We start from the raw sequence: 23,830 nt of genomic DNA, 5'->3' as shown, positions 1-23,830 counted from the left end.
TTCTGTCAGCTACAATCTTTTTTTTTTTTTTTTTTTTTTTTAAGCTCTTAAATATGATTACTATTTCAAAAAAGGTTAGGGGGCGAACGTAGTAATTTGTGTGCATAGATTAGGCCGTTGCTGTTGTACCGCTACAAGGCTGCATGTTATACAGTTCTATAAACAACAGGTAACTTACACTTTAGACATAAAACAGCCAGTTATTTTTTCTATAAATGGTCCACCAAAGAAAATAGTTCCAAGACAAAATGCACAGACCGAATGCAACTAACTGTTGTATATACAGTATAGTTTTATAACAGTTATTCATATGGGGGTTCCCTCTGCACTTTATTAAATAAAGTGATGTATCCTTGACTGCACCCTAAACATACATATTCTATAATGGTAGAAAAAGACCTGACCTGCATGTGTGATCTATGCAAATCCTAGCAAAATGATGCTCTATAACAGCACTAGTCAACTTGCGGCCCGCTTTATAATTTGTAGGGATGTGCCCGAAGCCGAATTCCTTATTCAGAAAGGCACGAATAATGATTTCAAAATGAATAACAAATTAATCTGAATAATATAAAAAATATTCAGAAGACTGATCGTCCAACGAGCACAGGCATAAAGTGATATTTTGAATAAACATATAGAAAATTACAAAACAATGACGAGTCAGTGAAGCCAATATTACTACATTGTAAACCTTATGAATGAAAATGCGCATGATGATTTTAAGTTCAGATCAGATGGTCGCATTCTTGACTCCATTTGCAGTCTCTGTTAACTGTGCGCATCTTAGAAATCTAAGCTTGTAAAGAGTATTAACTGTATCATACACATTTTCCACTTCTTGAAATGTCTGTTTGAAATGTCTGATCACATTAACAACAAATGTTTCACACGATTCACACGTAAGGATTTATAAACCAACCTGAGCACGATGTTTAATTGCTGATTTTATAGTGGAGCTCGACTGTAAGTTGACCCACATTTATATTCACATTAAGGTGATTATCTGGTTAATCCTTTATTCCAAAAATGTTTAAATGCTGCATAGAGTGTAAATCTATTCAGAATATTCCTAGAAATATAGGCTCAATCTTGCAATTTATTCCAATGCATTTCACTAATTCTGCACATATAATTTGACTAATTAATTATGTCCTCCACAAAAATATGTGAACACAATATAAGCCTAGAGTGTATCATAAATCTTTCTGATAGAGATTTATGGTGCTTTCAGTTTGTAGGCTATATTAATTTATTATTATATTAATTATTTCTTTTAATATTCATATTTGTATTTAAGATTCACTGCAAAATGTGTGCTTGACATTTTACAATTGCTTGACACCTCATGCCTCCAGAATAACATTTTTACTTGCACACTGGACAGACATAAATGAAAATGTTTCAGCAGATATTAATGTCCGAAATACCAGGAGAAACCACAGTTAACAACATATTCCTGTCACAGTCTGTCTCCCTCATTTTCTTCAAGGAATCTTATTTTGAAGTTTTCCCCCAGACATCATTTCCCATAGTGCACTGCCCTCATCTCTTCCATCTGTTTCTTATTATCCTCACCTGTATTCCATTCCCTCATTAGTTCCTTTTGTATAAATATCCTCTAGTTTTGCCCACTCCTTTGTCAGTCCTTGAAGTGATACATTGAGTTAGTGAAGTGTTATGTTAAGATTTATTGTTAATTCCACTCCAGCGTTTGTTCCACTCCAGCGATTGTAATTAAAGGATTTAAAGATTCTACTCCTGTGTCTTCCTCTTCCACTCCAGGCACCAACATTACAGAAGGACTGACAAACAAAGAATACGGATATACTTACCTGCTCCTCCAAACGTCATGCTCTACTCCAGCGATCCCTCTAATCATCCTCTTCCACTAGTTCAGACCCACATGAGCATGGAGCCAACAAGGTTATTCATGGAGCTTTTCAGGCAAGATCTTCCCCTTCTGGATTATTCTACTAAATTCTACCAACTCGCTGCTACAACCTCCATATCAGATTTATACCTCAAGTCCATTTATGATATGGGTTTAAATTTTCACCGACCTATAGCGCTTCTGGAGGTGGAGAATCTTTCCCTAGCAGATTATATCATAGCTACACTGAACATCCATTATCCCTCGCTATATTCCATTACCACGGTTACTCCTCTCCCAGCTTTCTCTACGCCTTCCACAGCTCCTTGCTCTATGCCTTCCACAACTCCTCCTTCCACAGCCCCTGTCTCCGTGCCTTCCATGCCTCCTATCTCCAAGATAACTCCTCTCCATTCAATTCCCCTAAATAATTTTTGGGGGGGGACTCATCCTCTCCAGGTTCTGATTGTTGATTCCCTGCCTCAGTCAGTGGTAGCGACCACGGAAGTTATATTTCCCCTTTATGCTGTAACTTATGGCGGGAACCCCGGGCCACAACCTGTGCCCATGCCTGCCACGGTTAACGAGCCAGTGCCCATGCCTGCCACGGTTAATGAGCCAGTGCCCATGCCTGCCACGGTTAACGAGCCAGAGCCAATTCCTGTAGCCTCAACTGTCCAAGAGCCAGTGCCTGTAGCCTCGACCGTCCCCATATCTACGTTCACTGCTGGCCGGAAGGAAAAGGACTCCTCCTCCCCAGTCTCTGCCCATGCTCGTGACCACGGAGGTCGTTCCCCCAGTCTCTGCCCATGCTTACGACCATGGAGGTCGATCTCCAGTTTCTGCCTGTACTCCCTTCCACGGCTCTCAGCCCCGAGCCTTTCACGGACTCTTCCCTTGAGCCTCCCATGGCTCTGCCTTCCATGGCTCTGTCCCTCGAGCCGTTCACGGCTCCGCCTTCCCTGGGTCAATCTCCCACGACTCCACCATCCTCGACTTTGCCCCTCGAGCCTCTCACAGCCTCACCTTCCATGGCTTTGCCCCTCGAGCCTCTCACGGCTCCGCCTTCCATGGCTCCGCCCCCCACGGCTCGGCCCTCAGAGTCATTTGTGGCTCCGCATGCTTCCCCAGAGTCTCCTCCAGCTGTTCCGCCTCCTGACCCAGTCCCTACCCTGTTGCCACCTCCCAGGCCTCCTGACCCAGTCCCTGCCCTGTGGCAGCCTCCCAGGCTTCCTGATCCATTCCCAGCCCTGAAGCCGCCCCCCAGGCCCCCGGATCCATTCCCAGACCTGAAGCTGCCCCCTAGGCCTCCTGATCATCCTTCTTGGATCATTCATCTTCTGTGTCATCATACCCTCCTCATCCATTGTTGGGCGCCAAGAGTCTCCCTTTAATGGGGGGGGGTGTATGTCACAGTCTGTCTACCTCATTTTCTTCAAGGACTCTTATTTTGAAGTTTTCCCCGGACTTCATTTCCCATAGTGCACTGCCCTCATCACTTCCATCTGTTTCTTATACTCACCTGTATTCCATTCCCTCATTAGTTCCTTTGTATAAATATCCTCTAGTTTTGCCCACTCCTTTGTCAGTCCTTGAAGTGTTACATTGAGTTAGTGAAGCGTTATGATAAGATTTATTGTTAGTTCCACTCCAGCGATTGTAATTAAAGGATTTAAAGATTCTACTCCTGTGTCTCCTCTCTTCCACTCCAGACACCAACGTTACAATTCCACAGTTTATGTAGCCTACATATTCAGCTTCATCTGCTGAGGAAAAAATAAAGAATACATCAATAGTATAATTAAATTATAATAAAAATATAATTACAATAATAATTATTATATTAATCATAAATAAATATTTAAATAGGCCTATCAGAGGCATACTTTATACACAGAAGCTATAGCCTAAATGTAAGGGAGTTACATTTTAAAATGAGTTTTGATGCTTACTCAGACCATACATTTTTGTTGAGTGAAATTAACATCTCAACGTGGCACAAGAAGTGCCCGGAGTAGACAGGTGAGGCGATTAATCCCTGAACTTGAAAAAGTCAGTTCGGATGGAACAATAAAGCCTTTGTTCACATCGCAACTGAATGTGGCCCAAATCACATTTTTTCACTCACATGGAACACAAAAAAGTTGGACTAAAGTGTAAAAAAACTAAAAGCAACTTGCGTTTCGCAACTCCACATCCCGCAGCAAGACCAGTGATCCCCACTGATACTTTGCTTCTCTTGTGAGAGGAAATTTTTCTGCGTGTGCCGAGAGCAGGCTGGAAGCAGCACGTCTTCTCACTCGTGAGTTGTGCATGTGCCGAAAAATGCAACATTTAAAGCACTACAGCAACATTTGCTTCATGCATTACACTTGAATGACACTTGTTTGGGTGAAGATTTTCAAGAATGCACTATTTATATTAACACCCGATGAGATATTAACCGCTCTTGTGTGTGTGTGTATATATAAATATATATATATATATATACACACACACACACACACACACACTCTCTCTGAGCAATTCACAAGGAACACTATTGTCCTAATAAGTGCGCGACATGGTCTTCTGCTGTTGTAGCCCATCCGCCTCAAGGTTCGACGTGTTTTGCATTCTAAGATGCTATTCTGCTCACTACCATTGTACAGAATCATTGTCTGAGTTACTGTAGCCTTTCTGTTAGCTCAAACTAGTCTGGAATGAGAGGTCATTCTCCGTTGACCTCTCTCATCAACAAGGCGTTTCCGTCCACAGAACTGCTGCTCACTGGAAGTTGTGAGTGAAAATCCCAGGAGATCAGCAGTTACAGAAATACTCAAACAAGCCCATCTGGCACCAACATTCACGCTACGGTCGAAATCACTGAGATCACATTTTTCCCCATTCTGATGGTTGATGTGAACATAAACGGAAGCTCCTGACCTGTATCTGCACGATTTAGTGCATTGCACATCTGCCACGTGATTGGCTGATTAGATAATTGCATGAATAAGTAGGTGTACATTTGTTCCTAATAAAGTGATCAGTGAGTGTATATATATATATACACACACACACACACACACAGTACTGTGCAAAAGTTTTAGGCACTGGTGAAAAATGTTGCATAGTAAGGATGTCTTCAAAAATAATGCAATAAATAGTTTTCATTTATCAATTAACGTCCAGTAAACATAAAAAAAGCTAAATCAATATTTGATGTGACCACCTTTGCCTTCAAAACAGCACCAACTCTCCTAGGTACTCCTGGACACAATTTTTCTTGGTTGTTGGCAGATAGGATGTTCCAAGCTTCTTGGAGAATTTGCCACAGTTCTTCTATCTGTTTTGGCTGTCTCAGTTGCTTCTGTCTCTTCATTTAATCCCAGACTGACTCAGTGTGGTGGCCATTCCATCTGTTGTAGGGCTCCCTGTTCTTATATTCTAATCTATTCTATTTACAAAATTAATGTTTGGGAGTCTAAAATTTATATTTCCTATTGACACACTAAAGCTGAAGATATACATAACTACCTTAAGATAAATGTTTTTGTGAAACATCTTAAATGCCTAAGACCTTTGCACAGTAATGTGTACACACATTATATATATATATATATATATATATATATATATATATATATATATAAAGAGAGAGAAAGAGAGAAGAATTACTATAAAAATTAAGAGTGTGGGCCTCGATGCTAAAGGGATCCAGCCTTGTGGCCCCTGAGCTTTCCAAGGTTGAGTAGCACTGCTCTATAAACTGCATTTACTGTATCATTTCAGTTCAGCAGCACAAGCAAAACCCTCAGGCTGCGGCACTCACAACACACTAGAATCACTGCTGTGACTTCTGCGTAGGTGTTTATTCATGTTCTAGAGTTTCCACACAATGTAATACAGCAGTGGCCCAAATACAAACAGCACAAAGAAATAGAGCATGAGGAGAGCACGAATGCCACGGAGATGATATTAAGTCCTGAACTTTATAAGATTTCATTAAGATCTACTATGACTACAATATGAAAAACAGACAAGCTGATATTTGCTGCTTTTAGTATGTGCTTTGACAATATATTAGTTTGTCTGTTTTTTTAATTTTATTTTTTTAATTTTTTTTTTTTATGTAAAGCAGCTAAGGCTATTTGTTGTGTACAACATTTTTATTTACAAAGATGGATAGTGTAAGGAAATTCTATCTGCTTTTTCTATGTGCAAATAGCCTGCCTGACAGAGTTATTATGTGTATGGCATTTTCAAGACATTTTCATGGACCATAAATGAGTTATTGGAAGATGGATAGACATGTCAGAGAGCATGAGACAAAACATAAAAGTAAGAATTAGAGTCCGACCGATATGGGATTTTTGAGACCGATACCAATACTGATTTTAGAGGGGGAAAATTCATCGATTACCGATATGGTGGCTGATATAGATAATTTTTGAGCTGGAATGAAAACAGACCATTTCTATGTGGATTGTGCACCGATTTTGCACCGATATGACTATGCAAAGGTACTCAGAAGGCTGCTTTCTTAAACAAATATTTTTTATCAAAGAATATTTGACATTATTATTATACATTGTAAACAAATTCTATAAATGAACACTGAGAAAATAAAGAATAATAAAAATACAATAAATAGCGTAAAAAACATCAGTACTGTTTGTTCAGTATCAGTCAGTTGCTGACCATTAAAATAAAGAATAAATTCAAATAAAATAAATAGCTAAATAAACATCAGTACTGTATAGTATGTCAAATGCTGACCATTAAAATAAAGAATAAATAAAAATAAAATAAAAAAAACATCAGTACTGTTTAGTATCAGTAAAATGCTGACCATTAAAATAAATAATACAAATAAAATAAATAGCTAAATAAACATCAGTACTGTATGTTTAGTATCAGTCAAATGCTGACTATAATACTGCCAGTCAATTATTGGCAGGTTGTAAAACAAAAGGCATTTTACACCTGCCGAGACAAGAGAAAAACAGCGGCAGCGGTGTTACACCATATTCTGCTATACATGTTCAGGGGAAACTTTCAACGGTGGAAACCAGACTTTTAAATATTAAATTTTGTAAATGCAACAACTAGAATTGTTCAGCTAAAGGGGTACCAAACTGTGAATCCTGAACAAAACAATTTGGTGAATACATGTTTACACTTTAACTTCCACTCAGCTGACAAGCAATGAAAGTAGCTACATGGTTAGCTAGTTAGCTATAAGCTTGTTGTCACAGAGAGTAAAAGATGGACCAGCATTGCGTCTCACCAACTAGGTAACAGCTTAACGTGAAATCAACACTCAACAGACACAATCCACCACCGCACCGTTGTCTGCTGAGCTGCAAAAAGATGCTCTGATGTTTACCTTTCAATCTGCTACATTACTTACTGCACTGACAAACTATAGCTGGCTAACTGCAAACAGACATGAGTGACATGGTTGTCTGGGAAAGGGTTAACATTATATTAGTTATATTGAAAAGGGAAAATGATGGGGTCATTTTTTATAAACTTTCCAGTATGTATTTCACAAACTAGTTAGCAACTTACCACGAAGACACCGCTCAACTCCGCACAGCTTGACTCCACCCTGTCTGCAGAGCCACCGTCAGCTCAGAGTCAGCTCTGTAAACAACGGAGTCGGAGCGCGCTCTGCTGGACAAACTACGTAATGACACCAATTATAAAGCATTGTTTTCTGCATTATATGTTCTGAAAAAAAGTTTTCATACCCGCGCATATCGGTAAACATATACGGTGATACCGATATATCGGTAATAGGCTAATATCGGCCGATAATATCGCCCGACCGATATATCGGTCTGGCACTAGTCAGAATATTTAAATGTTTCCGTACTCCCTTTTCATGCTGACAACTCATAAAATCCATGCAATAAACTGAAATTAAAAAGATTAGAAGACTGCAATCAGTTGAGTTTTATAAAATGCTAAGTATCTCTAATATTTCATGTTTGTTAGGTGACTTCCATTCATGCCATTGTTAATACATAATTCCTCAGAGAAATGTACTGTTTTTGCTGTGTCTTCTGGCTTAATATGCAAATATAGCATGTGAATATGCATGACTGGATTCTGTGAGGAGGTCATGACCTCTGTTCCATTCAGATGATAGTCTGAAGATGTCACTTCTAACAGCGAATCTCAACTTGGTGTAAAGTGCAGAGGAAGACCTTGAAAACTTTTAACACTCTTGAATGTTATTGTCTCTTGTGAGTTCTAAGCCCACTATTCTGAGAAACGCCTCTCTTAAGGCTTTAAAACTACTCTAACGCTCAACCATCGTTATGTGACATATCGATCGATAGCCGCTGTTTCATCAGGTGTTTGCTTGGATTCTACTCATTATCCAACCATTCTCTCTATCTCTGAGCCCTAGACCATAATAATTGGAAGTGAATACACACTTAGATTTTCAAGGATGAATCTTATGCATTGGTAGCCAAAGACAGAATTGAGCTTAAGAGGAATTTTACATCCTTAGCTGATGTGAGCTGCCCTTTTAAAGAGATCTATCACTGTTGCCCACTATCACATGTGATATCTATTAAAGCGCACAGAAATATGGAAGAAGTGGCTGCTTAATTTTTTGCAAGAGTAGATTCAGTCAATTAATTTTTATGATTAACTATTACATCCAGTTTAAACTGCTGTGCGCGTTTTATCTGCCTCTATGTCTCAGTTTCATTCTATTTTTTCTACGTCTCTCTCTTTTTCTCTCTTCCTCTCTGTTTCCCCTAAAGCTTTTCTGTGTCTATGGTGAGACTATGCTTTTTCAGTGGACTCACATCTCAGAGGGACAGCTATAGGCCCTGCTTTCAACTCATACCTACAGTTGTGTCACCTACGGGACTGAACTGTAAGTGCTGAGAGAGTGTGTGTGCATGTGAAAGAGAGAAAGTGAGAGCCAGTGTGAGACTGAGAGAAATGTTGATATGGAAAGTGGGGCGTTAAACTCATCAGAAAGACATCCATCATAGTGATAAAATAGGTTGTTTATGCACCTTTCTTGATGTTCACTCACCATATTTATTGATGACACAGGTCCAATGCTATTTACGAAGATATCAACATCAATGACTGTCGGTTTAACTGCAGAGAGAAAAAGAGAGATGACATTAGGCTCATTACCATAAAACATTAAAAAATGTAAAGCTGCAGGGGGCCTGGTTAGCTCAGCAAGTAAAGATGCTGACTACCACCCCTGGAGTCGTGAGTTTGAATCCAGGGCGTGCTGAGTGACTCCAGCCAGGTCTCCTAAGCAACCAAATTGGCCCGGTTGCTAGGGAGGGTAGAGTCACATGGGGTAACCTCCTCGTGGTCACTATAATGTGTGGTTCTCGCTCTCGGTGGGGCACTTGGTGAGTTGTGTGTGGATGCTATTATGAGTTCAATTGAAGACACTTATTTTTATATCTACAGCCTCAGTGGACAATGCAAGTTAACCGTAATACTGCAAAAGTAGGTCTATGCACTGCAAACAATAAGACTGTAATATAAAACCACAAAATGAAGATTCAATAATGATCGGGATGAAATATATTTGATTAAACATGAAAATAAATGAAGAAATATGCAATATAACAATTACAATATTAAACAGTTTCTTTAATAATTTCTTTAGAAGTTATAGCATAATAGAGAGACGGTTACATACTAAACAAATTAGTATGTACACTCACCAAGCACTTTATTAGGTCCACCTGTACACCTACTTATTCAAACGATTATCTGATCAGCCAATCATGTGGCAGCAGTGCAATGCATAAAATCATGCAGATACAGGTCAGGAGCTTCAGTTAATGTTAACATCAACCATCAGAATAGGGAAAAAATTTGATCTCTGTGAATTTGACTGTGGCATGATTGTTGGTGCCAGAATTGTAGTGCAGCTTTAAAGGATTAGTTCACCCAAAAATGAAAATTCAGCCGTTGTTTACTCACCTATGTGTTGTTATAACCCTATATGACTTATTTTGAGAAATTGTGAGAAAAGTTTGTGCTCAATGATGTTGTACAATGGCAGTTTATGGTGACTACCTCTTCAAACTTCAAAAGAACGCAAAAGTATAATTCAGAAGTCTAAGAAATTATTCCATGAGACTCATGATTGTTTTGAAAGCATAGGATAAGGTTTGGAGAGAAACAAACCAAAATCTAATGTATTATTTCGTGAAACTGTTGACCGACTGTTGATTTCCAGTGCGTGTTCATGATAGGACACGAGAGCAACTGTTCACGCAGCCACCTCGCAGCATGGGGCGTTTAAGCTTAAACTCATTTTATCTAAAAACAGGTCCGTGACAGAAATAGTGACAAATGAACACAACACAGCTGCACAAAAAACAGAGAACAGAACTTACTAAACATGTCTGAAGAGTTTGTAGTCGAAGAATTGATGCATTTCTATGCCCAGCCTTATTTTTTGAAACTGAGAAAAAAAGAAAGCCATATAGGGTTATAACAACTCAGGGGTGAGTAATCAGTGACTGAATTTTCATTTTTGGGTGAACTATCCCTTTAAATGAAGGAAGATGTACTTTAGTCTTGTGGAAAGTGTTACACAATGTAGCCATTGCAGACCGACAATACCTATAATTTCCAAGTTTGTTTCACTCTCTTCTAAATAAATTTAATTTTATTGGCAAGTTGTAGAGGTCATACTTATATATTTTCATGTTTTTGATCTACAACATAAATCTCACATAGTCATACCTCAAACATGGATTTTAAAGCTGCTCTGCTTTTTTCACTTTAAATGATATGTTGCTAACAAGTTGCTAAATAAGGACAAAGACGATTGTCCGTTAAGTCAACATGATCACACTTGAAGTTGGCATACCGAAAGATCCAGTACCCTAGGATCGGCCACATTACGCCAACTCACTGACAAGAAATAATTTTAAATAATGCGACAGAGTAAAAGTGTTTCGATATCATATCATAGCAGTGTGTGTGTAATAGAGCAAAACACATGTCTGTATAAAGCCATAGTAAGCCGCTGTACTCGTTATTTGTTGTAGCGCCTCTAGTGTTAATTTCACAAGGAAACTGCGGCGAAGTGTAGAATGCAGCATGTAAACTCAGTTTGCAAAAATGCAGGGGGTGGTTGGTTTGGGGGTGCAGTTTATAAAATATGCATTCTTCTTTACTGTATAACATCCTGTAAAGCCCCTCCGTGAGCATTTCGCCTGGAAAATGGCGCTCACATGTGCCCATACGCCCAATTATACTTATGGCTGTGGCCACTGGGAGGCAATGTTTAGAATTTCAGAAAGCACAGACCAATTTTAGCTAAAGAAAATTCAAACTACTGTTTCTGATTTCATTGTGAGATCAGTCTGCTTAAGTCAGGCAGTACACTAACATACTTGTGGTAGTTGTAATACTTATTTACCAACATGTTAGCAACATAGGGGGCTCAATTTTCGCTACGACCATGTGTAATGTCTTATCCAATTTTCATGAGAACGCTAATTCTAACTGCAATTTTCGTGCCAGCGCAATGCGCTACTGGGTGTGGATGGGAGTTTTTACGTTACTGTGGGTGTAGGCGCGCAAACTGTGGGTGTATCGTATGTAAATGAAGTGGCGCAGTTTGCTGTTTTCCTAAGAATTTGGTCTAAGTTGTGCTAAGACATTTCAATACCACTTTTTAACTCAGTGCAAAGTCCAAATTCAGTTCCTGCATTTGCAGTTTGGAGATTTCACCAGCAGGTGGTAATAAAGATCATGTCCAAATTCTGAAAGTACAGAACATCAAATAATGTCCCTGACAATTGCTGTTGAACCCTTTTGTTGAAACAAAAAATTATGAGATTTGTGTTAAACTTTCTAGAGGTAATGGTTTATTGTTTCATTTATAATAATTTTTTATTGTTATGTTTATATGTATTATTATAATGGTATATTTACAATTGTATTTATAATTTAATTTGTAGTCTACTAGTAATTTTCCACCAGTTGTCGTAGAGTGATTTTTAAGTCACTGCAAAAGGGGCCGGTGGAACAAGCTGGAGAAGGTAAAATGTTTGGATTTAAATGGATTTTTTTTTTTACCATTTCGCTAGTTTATTATATTTTCATTTCATTTGAAGTGTAATTTGAATTTAGAAATATTTTTGGTTAAATTTTTCATGTTTCAATTAATGAATTTCATTTTTCAAAATCGAAATCGACCGGTAGAAGTGAAGTGCATGCCAATACAATCACTGTTTATACTAGCCATGATTTGTGTGACAATAGATGAAAATGATTAATAATAATTAATTTAACGGAGCAAACATCCAAATTCTGACAAGAATCACATTTTCCATGCGTATAAAAGGAGTGTGTTGCTGTCATAGACATTCATCAAGGATGCAGTTAATGCACAGAAGAACGTAATTTTCAATTCTTCTAATGAATTGCATACAGTCCATTTACACTACCAACTTCTTATTAATGTGCTGTTTTTGTTTAAATCGTTGGTGCTTGTGGGAATGGACTATATACAGTAATAGGACGCAGACGTTGAATAACCGGAGAAGAATCTCAGAATTAAATGGCACTTAGTCACGCACTTGCACCTAGACTTAGCGCATGCTTGTATGAAAATACCAAAACTTCATGGCCATGCCCACTGACTTTGCGCTTAAGATTTAAGGCATTGCCTTGCTCATAATGCTTGTGCTCTTAAAATAGGAGGATTTTAAAAAATCATCAAAATATGAGTGTGTAATTTATGTTCTAGAACAAAACATGTAAGTCTGTTAAAGGAATAGTTCACCAAACATTTTTTATAATGTACTCAATCTCATGTTCCAGACTCTTTTTCTTATGCAGAACACAAAACGAGATGTTTTAATGTTTTAATATATATCTCAGCCTGTCTTCTCAATGCAATGGCACTGGAGAGTGCCTCACATTTACTGCATCATATTCCAAGTCTTCTGAGGTCATATGTTAGGTTTTGGTGAGAAACAACCCAAAATTGAAGTCATTTTTAATGGAAAACCTTGGTGTCTATTGTACAGTCATGAGCGCTATATGAGAGTAGCTTTTTCACAGTGGCACGTGTATTCACATTGAACTTGTTTTTAGCGCTAGCATGCAAACCACTGTGAACCACTTAAAGTAAGGTGCCTCCACTATAGCGAAAAGACAGAGGGCTATCTTCATTTTAAAAAAATATTATTATTATTTTTTTGTTTTTGTTTTTGTTTTGTTTTTTGTTCTGCATAACAGAAAAAGTCATACATGTTTGGAATGACATAAAGGTGAGTAAATTCTGACACAGTTTTCATTTTTGTGTGAACTATTCCTTTAAAGGATATATTTACTGTGTTTGTATATGAGGACCTCTCACAATTTTGCTCATCAAATTCATGTTTCACAAAGTTTAATGTGTTTATATAATAAACTGTCTATGCACCAAAAGATCAAAATGTCATCTTCTGTTTGTGAGGCCATTAAATTAAGTTACACTCTGTCCCTTAATTGAAACATGTGAAACTTCTTCTAAAGGATTTAATCTAAGCAGCTGATCACAATAATCTACATTTTTAAACACTAGTTTGATTGGCATTGCGCGTGACTGAAAAGCCCTCGTCAGTTTTGAGAGATGAAGTGGAAAGTTGGAGGGGAAAATGGCAAAAGAAACTGTGAGAATTTCAATAAGAGTGAAAGCCTTGTCTGACAACCCTCTATTAGAAAAGCATTTTCTGTAGACGAAGACCGAGGAGATGGAGGAGGGGTTCATTCTTCACTAAACCCAGCAAAATGACAAAAAAGCAGACAGTCAAGTGTTGATGCATTTAAATCATTCTGATTGCCGCATCCAGCCACGGTAATGTTTATAGCCCTGATTTTTTTATTTATTTTTTATAATCTGCACTACACTAAAAGGAATATATTTTAATGATCATAGAACTCTCTTACTGAGAGCAACCATATTCTTTAAAGCTGAAATGTGTAATTTTTTTAAAATGTAAAAATACATTTTCCTACTCCAGCTTAATATGCAGAGACAACTATAAGCAAACCACTCGTCCAAAAACTGTGAACACTGTGGTGCTATCGAACATGGCTCTGTTTGTTTTAGCATCCCAACCAGCCCGATGGAGCAACATTAGAATCAGAATCAGCTTTATTGCCAAGTATACTTACACATACAAGGGATTTGTCTTGGTGACAGGAGCTTCCAGTGTACAACAATACAAAAACAATACAAAAACAGACACAGATAATAATAAAAAATAAAAAATGAAACTAATTATACGTACAGACACACACATACAGGTGCATCTCAATAAATTAGAATGTCGTGGAAAAATTCATTTATTTCAGTAATTCAACTCAAATTGTGAAACTCGTGTATTAAATAAATTCAATGCACACAGACTGAAGTAGTTTAAGTCTTTGGTTCTTTTAATTGTGATGATTTTGGCTCACATTTAACAAAAACCCACCAATTCACTATCTCAAAAAATTAGAATACATCATAAGACCAATAAAAAAACATTTTTAGTGAATTGTTGGAAAGTATGTTCATTTACTGTATATGTACTCAATACTTGGTAGGGGCTCCTTTTGCTTTAATTACTGCCTCAATTCGGTGTGGCATGGAGGTGATCAGTTTGTGGCACTGCTGAGGTGGTATGGAAGCCCAGGTTTCTTTGACAGTGGCCTTCAGCTCATCTGCATTTTTTGGTCTCTTGTTTCTCATTTTCCTCTTGACAATACCCCATAGATTCTCTATGGGGTTCAGGTCTGGTGAGTTTGCTGGCCAGTCAAGCACACCAACACCATGGTCATTTAACCAACTTTTGGTGCTTTTGGCAGTGTGGGCAGGTGCCAAATCCTGATGGAAAATGAAATCAGCATCTTTAAAAAACTGGTCAGCAGAAGGAAGCATGAAGTGCTCCAAAATTTCTTGGTAAACGTGTGCAGTGACTTTGGTTTTCAAAAAACACAATGGACCAACACCAGCAGATGACATTGCACCCCAAATCATCACAGACTGTGGAAACTTAACACTGGACTTCAAGCAACTTGGGCTATGAGCTTCTCTACCCTTCCTCCAGACTCTAGGACCTTGGTTTCCAAATGAAATACAAAACTTGCTCTCATCTGAAAAGAGGACTTTGGACCACTGGGCAACAGTCCAGTTCTTCTTCTCCTTAGCCCAGGTAAGACGCCTCTGACGTTGTCTGTGGTTCAGGAGTGGCTTAACAAGAGGAATACGACAACTGTAGCCAAATTCCTTGACATGTCTGTGTGTGGTGGCTCTTGATGCCTTGACCCCAGCCTCAGTCCATTCCTTGTGAAGTTCACCCAAATTCTTGAATCGATTTTGCTTGACAATCCTCATAAGGCTGCGGTTCTCTCGGTTGGTTGTGCATCTTTTTCTTCCACACTTTTTCCTTCCACTCAACTTTCTGTTAACATGCTTGGATACAGCACTCTGTGAACAGCCAGCTTCTTTGGCAATGAATGTTTGTGGCTTACCCTCCTTGTGAAGGGTGTCAATGATTGTCTTCTGGACAACTGTCAGATCAGCAGTCTTCCCCATGATTGTGTAGCCTAGTGAACCAAACTGAGAGACCATTTTGAAGGCTCAGGAAACCTTTGCAGGTGTTTTGAGTTGATTAGCTGATTGGCATGTCACCGTATTCTAATTTTTTGAGATGGTGAATTGGTGGGTTTTTGATAAATGTGAGCCAAAATCATCACAATTAAAAGAACCAAAGACTTAAACTACTTCAGTCTGTGTGCACTGAATTTATTTAATACACGAGTTTCACAATTTGAGTTGAATTACTGAAATAAATGAACTTTTCCACGACATTCTAATTTATTGAGATGCACCTGTACATACATACATACACACATACACATGGGTAGTGCAAATCTAATACAATCTGTTATGTACAGTGCAAATACAAATCTGTTATGTACAGTGCAAATGTTTTTTGTTTTTTTTCCCAGAGGAATGAAATGGCAGAAGAGGATGGATGTGTTGGATAAATATAAAAAAGTGTAAACTGTGTATTGCACATAGTTATTGTTCAATGGGGCAATTTAACTGTTCATGAGATGGATAGCCTGAGGGAAAAAACTGTTCCTGTGACTGACAGTTCTGGTGCTCAGAGCTCTGAAGCGTCGGCCAGAAGGCAACAGTTCAAAAAGGTAGTGGGCAGGGTGAGTGGGGTCCAGAGTGATTTTTCCAGCCTTTTTCCTCACTCTGGAAGTGTATAGTTCTTGAATGGGGTGGGGGGGCAGGGGGCAACCAATAATCCTCTCAGCAGTACGAACTGTCCTTTGTAGTCTTCTGATGTCTGATTTCGTAGCTGAACCAAACCAGACAGTTATTGAAGTTCAGAGGACAGACTCAATGACTGCTGAGTAAAACTGTATCAGCAGCGCCTGTGGCAGGTTGAATTTCCTCAGCTGGTGAAGGAAGTACAACCTCTGCTGGGCCTTTTTCACAATAGAGTCAATGTGTATCTCCTATTTTAGGTCCTGTGAGATGGTAGTGCCCAGGAACCTGAATGACTCCACTGCTGCCACAGTGCTGTTTAGAATAGTGAGGGGGGTCAGTGTTGGGGTGTTTCTCCTAAAGTCCACAATTATCTCCACCGTTTTGAGCGTGCTCAGCTCAAGGTTGTTTTGACTGCACCAGACAGCCAGTTGTTCAACCTCCCTTCTGTATGCAGACTCATCGTCATCTCGGATGAGGCCGATGACAGTGGTGTCATCTGCAAACTTCAGGAGCTTGACAGAGGGGTCCTTGGTGATGCAGTCATTGGTGTAGAGGGAGAAGAGTAGTGGGGAGAGCCCACATCCCTGGGGGGCACCAGTGCTGATTTTACAGGTGCTAGAAGTGAATTTCCCCTGTCTCACAAGCTGTTGCCTGTCCGTCAGAAAGCTGGTAATCCACTGACAGATAGACATGGGAACAGAGAGTTGGTGTCATTTATTCTGGAGTATAGCTGGGATGATGGTGTTGAAAGCTGAACTGAAGTCCATAAAAAGGATCCTTACATATGTCCCTGATCTGTCCAGATGTTGCAGGATATGATGCAATCCTATGTTGACTGCATCATCCACAGACCTGTTTGCTCGATAAAAAAAATTGAAGGGGATCTAGAAAGGGTCCAGTGATGTTCTTCAGGTGGGCCAACACCAGTCTCTCAAATGATTTCATGACCACAGACATCAGGGCGACAGGTCTGTAGTCATTAAGTCCTGTGATTTTTGGTTTCTTTGGGACAGGAATAATGATTGAGCATTTGAAGCAGCATGGGACTTCACACTGCTCCAGTGATCTATTGAAGATCTGTGTGAAGATGGGGGCCAGCTGGTTAGCACAGCATCGAAGACACGCTGGTGAGACGCCATCTGGGCCTGAAGCCTTCCTCATCTTTTGTTTCCAAAAGACGCGGCTCACATCATCTTCACAGATCTTAAGTGCAGGTTGAGTAGCAGGAGGGGGGAGGAGGGGGGTTGCAGGAGGTGTTGGTGTTTGTGTGAAGTGAAGGTCAGAGTGGGTATGGGGTGTGAGATTGGGCCTTTCAAATCTGCAGTAAAACACATTCAGGTCGTCAGCCAGTTGTTGGTTCCCTAAAGGTTTGGCGGTAGGAGTTCTGTAATTTGTGAGTTATTTCATGCCACTCCACACTGATGCAGGGTCATTAGCTGAAAACTTGTTTTTCAGCTTTTCAGAGTATCTCCTTTTAGCCACTCTGATTTCCCTGTTCAGTGTGTTCCTGGCCTGATTGTACAAGACTTTATCAAAATCAAATCAAATCAAATCACTTTTATTATCACACAGCCATATACACAAGTGCAATGGTGTGTGAAATTCTTGGGTGCAGTTCCGATCTACATAGCAGTCGTGACAGTGATGAGACATATACCAATTTACAATAACATCAAATTAACACAACACAATTTAAAGTCTAATATACACATAATTACACACAACACAATATACAAATAATAACATACACTGTACAGTATACAATATACACAATATAGATACACATTATTCAATAAAAAAAAGTATATATAGTATATATAGAATGTACAGTAGGTTGTATTGTACTGTATTGACATTCAGGCTGTCAGCTGATAGTAAGTTGTTAAGAGAGAATATAATATAATAATAATATAATTTATGACAGTCCGGTGTGAGATATAAGAGTAAGAGTAATAAAGTGCAGTTCATCCCCACGCCTGTAAGCATCCTCTTTGGCCTGACGAAGGTGCCTGAGCTCTACTGTAAACCACGGTTTGTCGTTGTTGAACTTTAAATAAATCCTAGTAGGAATGCACATATCCTCACAGAAACTGATATATGATGTAACGGTATCTGTGAGCTCGTCCAGGTCTGTGGCTGCAGCCTCAAAAACACTCCAATCCGTGCAATTGAAGCAGGCTTGTAGTTCCCGCTCTGCTTCATTGGTCCATCTCTTTACAGTCCTTACTACTGGCTTGGTTGATTTTCATTTCTGCCTGTAGGTTGGAAGAAGATGAACCAGACAGTGATCAGAGAGTCCCAAAGCTGCTCTAGGGACAGAGCGATATGCATCCTTTATTGTTGTGTAACAATGATCCAGTATGATCCTGTCTCTGGTGGGGCATGTGATGTGCTGTTTGTATTTGGGCAGTTCACGTGTGAGATTTGCTTTGTTAAAATCCCCAAGAATAATAATAATTGAGTCCGGGTATTGTTGTTCCATGTCTGTGATCTGATCAGCCAGCTGTTGCAGCGCTGTGTTCAAACACGCGTTTGGCGCGATATACACACTCACCAGAATAAACGAGGAAAACTCCCGCGGTGAGTAGAAAGGCTTACAGTTAATAAAGAGCGCTTCCAAATTAGGACAGCACATCCTCTTTAATGTTGTTACATCTGTACACCAACTTTCATTGATATAAAAGCATGTTCCACTACCTCTCGTTTTCCCCGTTAACTCCGCGATGTGATCCGCTCTGAACAGCTGAAAGCCCGGCAGATGTAATGCGCTGTCCGGAATGGCTTCACTCAGCCAGGTTTCTGTGAAGCACAAGGCAGCAGAGGCTGAAAAGTCCTTGTTTGTGTGGGTGAGGAGATGTAGTTCGTCCATTTTGTTAGGAAGAGACTTTTTTTTGTTTGACCAGTTTGACCAGCGCACCGGCTCGTCTCCCTCGCCTGCGTCTCTTGAACAGCAGAGCTTCGCCTCCAACTAAAATGTCTAGCAAAATGTCTGAATATTCAAAACCGGGAAAAGATTGTCTTTTACATGCTGTCGAATGTTCAGCAGTTCGTCTCTGTTAAAACTGACTGGAAAAAGATTACTAAACACAGGACAAACAAATAAAAACAACAAAAGAACTGAGGAGCTCCACACCGAGGCAGCCATCCGCAGCAGCCATCCGCGGCGCTATCATGATGATCAAACCTTAGCTTAGTATATATACTAAATATGAGATTTTCACGGTACGATAACCGTCTCAGAAAATTTCACGGTATCATAGTATACGGTATTACACAATTATTATTGTGGAGTGGTGGTGGCATAGTGGACTAAAGCACTGAACTGATAAGCAAAAGGTTGTTGGTTCAATCCCCACAGCCACCACCATTGTGTCCTTGAGCAAGGCGCTTAACTCCAGGTTGCTCCAGGGGATTTGTCCCTGTAATAAGTGCACTGTAAGTTGCTTTGGATAAAAGCGTCTGCCAAATGCATAAATGTAATTATTATCAGTTACAATGACCCTTTTTTTTTTTTTTTTTGGGTTGAACAAACGCTTTATTATAATTTAAACTTGAAACCATTTTTTTTAATTGAAGTATGTGTAAAAAAAAAAAGCTGAAACACATCTTGAAACTTTAACTACAACCGCCACTGTTGATATAAAATTAGGTCTAATAGATTCTACCTTCAGATTATTTCATATGAAACTATAACATTTTGTCAAAATATACATATACCAGTTATTTTACTCATGTAAAATCATGAAACAATTTTGTAAAGGTGATGATGTATAATGAAACAAAAAGTTAGTGCATAGCACGTGTTGCTCTTTTCCTCCTCAGTGCTGTTTGGCATGTCAGGGCTGCCTACTGTTTGAGAGGTTCGACTTCCTCCATAACGCTTTAAACTAGAAAAGTCTCACTAGAACTGAAATTGTCACATCAGTTTTGAGGTCTGCGCTCCGCAGTATCGAGGGAAGCCCGGTTGTTGCACGTGCGCGTCAGAGAGCAGATCATGATCACGAGCTGGTTCCGTTACACTCATGCGAAAGTGCAGATGAGAAGCTTTTAGCTGATTGCAAGATTATCATTAAATCTGCCTCGGCAGTCCTAAATAGGTTATCACTTGGGTGGCCGCCAAAATATCTTCAATGGGAGAACCATGGCATTGTTCTTTCCCTGCTGTCCACAACCCAGTCCGAATAGACCTGCGACCCACCAGTTGAGAAACACTGCTTTAACTCACACACACACACACACACACACACACTCACTTATGTCAGACCCCTTCGGAATTAACAAAATTGCAGTTACCTTCATTTCTTGCATGTTTTGTAAGGTCTCCTATATATAATACTACACTGGGAGTTCACGTGCATTCAAAATGATTACGTTGACATACAGAACATTGTGAACATGTTCAGGTGGCTATATTTTGATTGCTGTAAATTACTAACAAAAGGGTATAGAAACTTTGGCAGAACATCTACTTTAGAAGAACTTATTTTTTAGAAAACTATATTAAAGTATTGATTTTCTAACTTTTTTCTAAATGGACTTCAACCAAGATCATGTTCTTAGCTAAGTATAAGCATTCCTACAAACATTAAGCATTTATTAGGCACTCAGTCAGAAGCAATAAATGGTACCTGTTTTAAACATTTATTGGGTATGAATTATAAACAACTATTACACATTGCTGTCAACTTTGAACGTGATATGGGAAATAACAGCTAAGTACCATGAATATTTAATTACTCATATACTTCACAGTTCATCATCCAATGTCCTATTTCACAGCTGGAAAATTACATTTACAGTTCCTAATCGTTTTTCAATTTACAGCAATGACACATCCCTGCTTTTTCTATCTCACACCTTTTTTTTTTTTGCAAAGTCAGGGAAGAAGTATGGTTAATTGTTTTCATTGTTTACTTACCCTCAAGTTGTTACGATCCCATATGAGTTTCTTTCTTCTGTGGAATACAAAAGAAGAAATGTTGAACAATGTACTGGTTGCACTTTACGTACAATTATATTGAAAGAGGACTGGAGCTTCCAAGGTTCAAAAAGATGCAAAAGCAACATAAAAGTATAATATAAATTTTCTATACAACTTGTGCTTTATATTCCAAGTCTAATGAAGTCATAGAATAGCTTTGTTTAAACAGACCAAAATCTAAGTCGTTATTCACTGATAATCTTTCCCTCCAGTGAGTCATATGGACCACGTTTTATACTTGTATGGTTCTTTGGCATGATTTTTGAAGCTTGAAATGTTCAGTCCCCATTTATTCTAATTAATTGGAAAGAGTGACCAATACATTCATAAAATGTCTCCTTTTGTATTCCACAGAAGAATGAAAGTCATGGAATGACTTTCAGGGTGATTAAACAATGGCAGATTTTTCATTTTTGGGTGAACTAGTCCTCTAATGTACATCCATGAAAACTCCTGTTTGGTAATAGTTGTCTGGTGTCCACTTGTAGCTGCCGGGTGAGAGGAGTCTGCAGCCTGTCTCCTACAGAGGATGTCTGCTCAACAGAGTTAGGACTAGGAATGTGCACGAGTAATCGAGTACTCGTTCTGTACCAGATACTCAAATATTAATATCACTACTTGAATATCGCAAATTAATTTTCCTTTCCGGATTTGCCTGCCATAAGCAGTGTGGAATTACACTGTATTTTCCCTCGGAATCCCTCACCAATCTTGCAATTACAACCGAGTCCACTAAGGGGCGCTATGTATGTATATCATCTATGTGTTGGATAAGAGAAGATATCATGATGTCTGTGCTTCTAAAGCAAAGCCAAGTTATATTACAAGGCAATATAACATTTTTATTCTTGTTGAATTCTACTTGTATTCGGTCTATTATGGAGTCATGCAAAACAATGGAAAAGAATCTGCATTTATTGGGGAAAGATACAAGAAACTTGAAAGCTTATCGGACCAGTATGTGTGTATGTGTGTTAGGGATGTCCCGGTACCGATACTGGTATCGGAATTGGGTCAGATACCGTGCTCATGTACTCCTACTCATTCTCGTAAAAATGCTCCGATACCAAAAATCGCAACCATCTGACGTACGAATTTCCTTACGTAAACATTCAGCACACAAACTAAAATCATGTGATGTCCTAGTGAGATTATTTAACAATTTAATGAGATAAATATATAGTTTGCATGTGCGGCGCGTTTCATGAGCACATGTTAATGTGTGGAGACAGTGTTGTGCTGAACGTACCTTTTAAAGCTCCTCCTTTGCTAATAGAGTGAAAGCACCATCATGAGCATTACACGCTCTGTTTGTAACAGATGACAGTGAACAGAGTGCAAATTCACATTGTAGAGCGAGGCACATACAGAGTACATACTTATTGAATTAAATAGCAGCCTTTTGTAGTTTAATAGTCATGTAGCAACCGAGTATTCCTGAATGAAAAGCTACCATCATCATACAGAAACACTTCAAAATAAAAATTGAAGTTATATAATATTCACTGTATTACTACTACTACTACAACCCCAGTTCCGAAAAAGTTGGGACAGTATGAAAAGTGCTAATAAAAACAAAAAGGAGTGATTTATTTATTTTATGTACAGTAATTTCAAATCAGATGATTGCAACACACTCCAAAAAAAGCTGGGACAGTCGAGTGTTTACCACTGTGAAACATCACCATTTCTTCTAATAAAACTTAAGCATTTAGGTACTTTTGAAGTTTAAAAAGTGGAATTTTCCCCCATTCATCCATTATGTAGGTCTTCAGCTGCACAATTGTATGGGGTCCTCATTGCCATTTTGTGCACTTCATAATGCACCACACATTCTCAATTGGAGATGGTCAGGACTGCAGGCAGGCCAATCTAGCACCCACACTCTCTTCTTATTCGGCCAGTATTTGGTTTGAAGTTGTCCTGCTGAAAATGCCAGAACGTCCCTGGAAAAGAGGGTGCTTGATGGCAGTATATGCTGCTCCAAAATGTTTACATATCTGTCTGCATTAATGGTGCCCTCACAGATGTGTGAGTTACCCATGCCATGAGCACTGACACACCCCTGGCCCATACAGACACTGGCTTTTGGACCTGACGATCATAACAGCTTGGATGGTCCTTTTCTTCTTTGGCACGGAGAACACAACGGCTGTGTTTTTCAAAAACTATTTGAAATGTGGACTCATCGGACCAAAAAACATGGTTCCACTGTTCTACTTTCCATCTAAGAAGAGAACAAGCCTAGAGAATTTGACAGCGCTTCTGGACAGTGTTGATGTAGGGCTTCTGCTTTGCATAGTAAAGTCATAATTTGCATCTGTGGATGCAGTGGCGAATGGTGTTGACTAACAAAGGTTTACTAAAGTAATCCCAAGCCCATGTTCATGATATCCCATTACAGATGAATTATGTTTTTTAAGACAGTGATGTCTGAGGGATCAGAGATCATGTGCATTCAGAAGTGGTTTTTGTCTTGCCCTTTATGCTCGGAAATTTGACCAGATTCCTTGAATCTTTTAACTATATTCTGCACTGTAGAGGGAGAAATGCCCAAAATCCTTCCAGATTGTCTTTGAGGAACATTGTTCTCAAAGTGCTGGATTATTTGCTGAAGCATGTGTTGGCAAATTGACAAGTCTCGAATGATCCTTGTTCTTGAAGGACTAGGCTGTTTTTGGAGGCTCCTTGTAAACTATAAAACAATTGCCTT

General features: G+C 39.1%; 1 protein-coding gene across 1 annotated transcript in view; it reads right to left on the bottom strand.

Annotated features, from left to right (window-relative positions):
- Positions 1 to 23,830, bottom strand: part of LOC127446576 (gamma-aminobutyric acid receptor subunit gamma-3-like) — a 235,553-nt gene that overhangs the window by 172,760 nt on the left and 38,963 nt on the right. Inside the window, exon 3 of the mRNA XM_051707600.1 lies at positions 8,919 to 8,986. Coding sequence (XP_051563560.1) covers positions 8,919 to 8,986 — 68 coding nt within the window. The remainder of the gene's footprint in view (positions 1 to 8,918; positions 8,987 to 23,830) is intronic.

The sequence above is a fragment of the Myxocyprinus asiaticus genome, chromosome 9 (assembly GCF_019703515.2).
Source record: "Myxocyprinus asiaticus isolate MX2 ecotype Aquarium Trade chromosome 9, UBuf_Myxa_2, whole genome shotgun sequence".
In the NCBI taxonomy this organism is placed as follows: domain Eukaryota; kingdom Metazoa; phylum Chordata; class Actinopteri; order Cypriniformes; family Catostomidae; genus Myxocyprinus; species Myxocyprinus asiaticus.
This window is presented reverse-complemented; position numbering and strand designations above follow the sequence as displayed.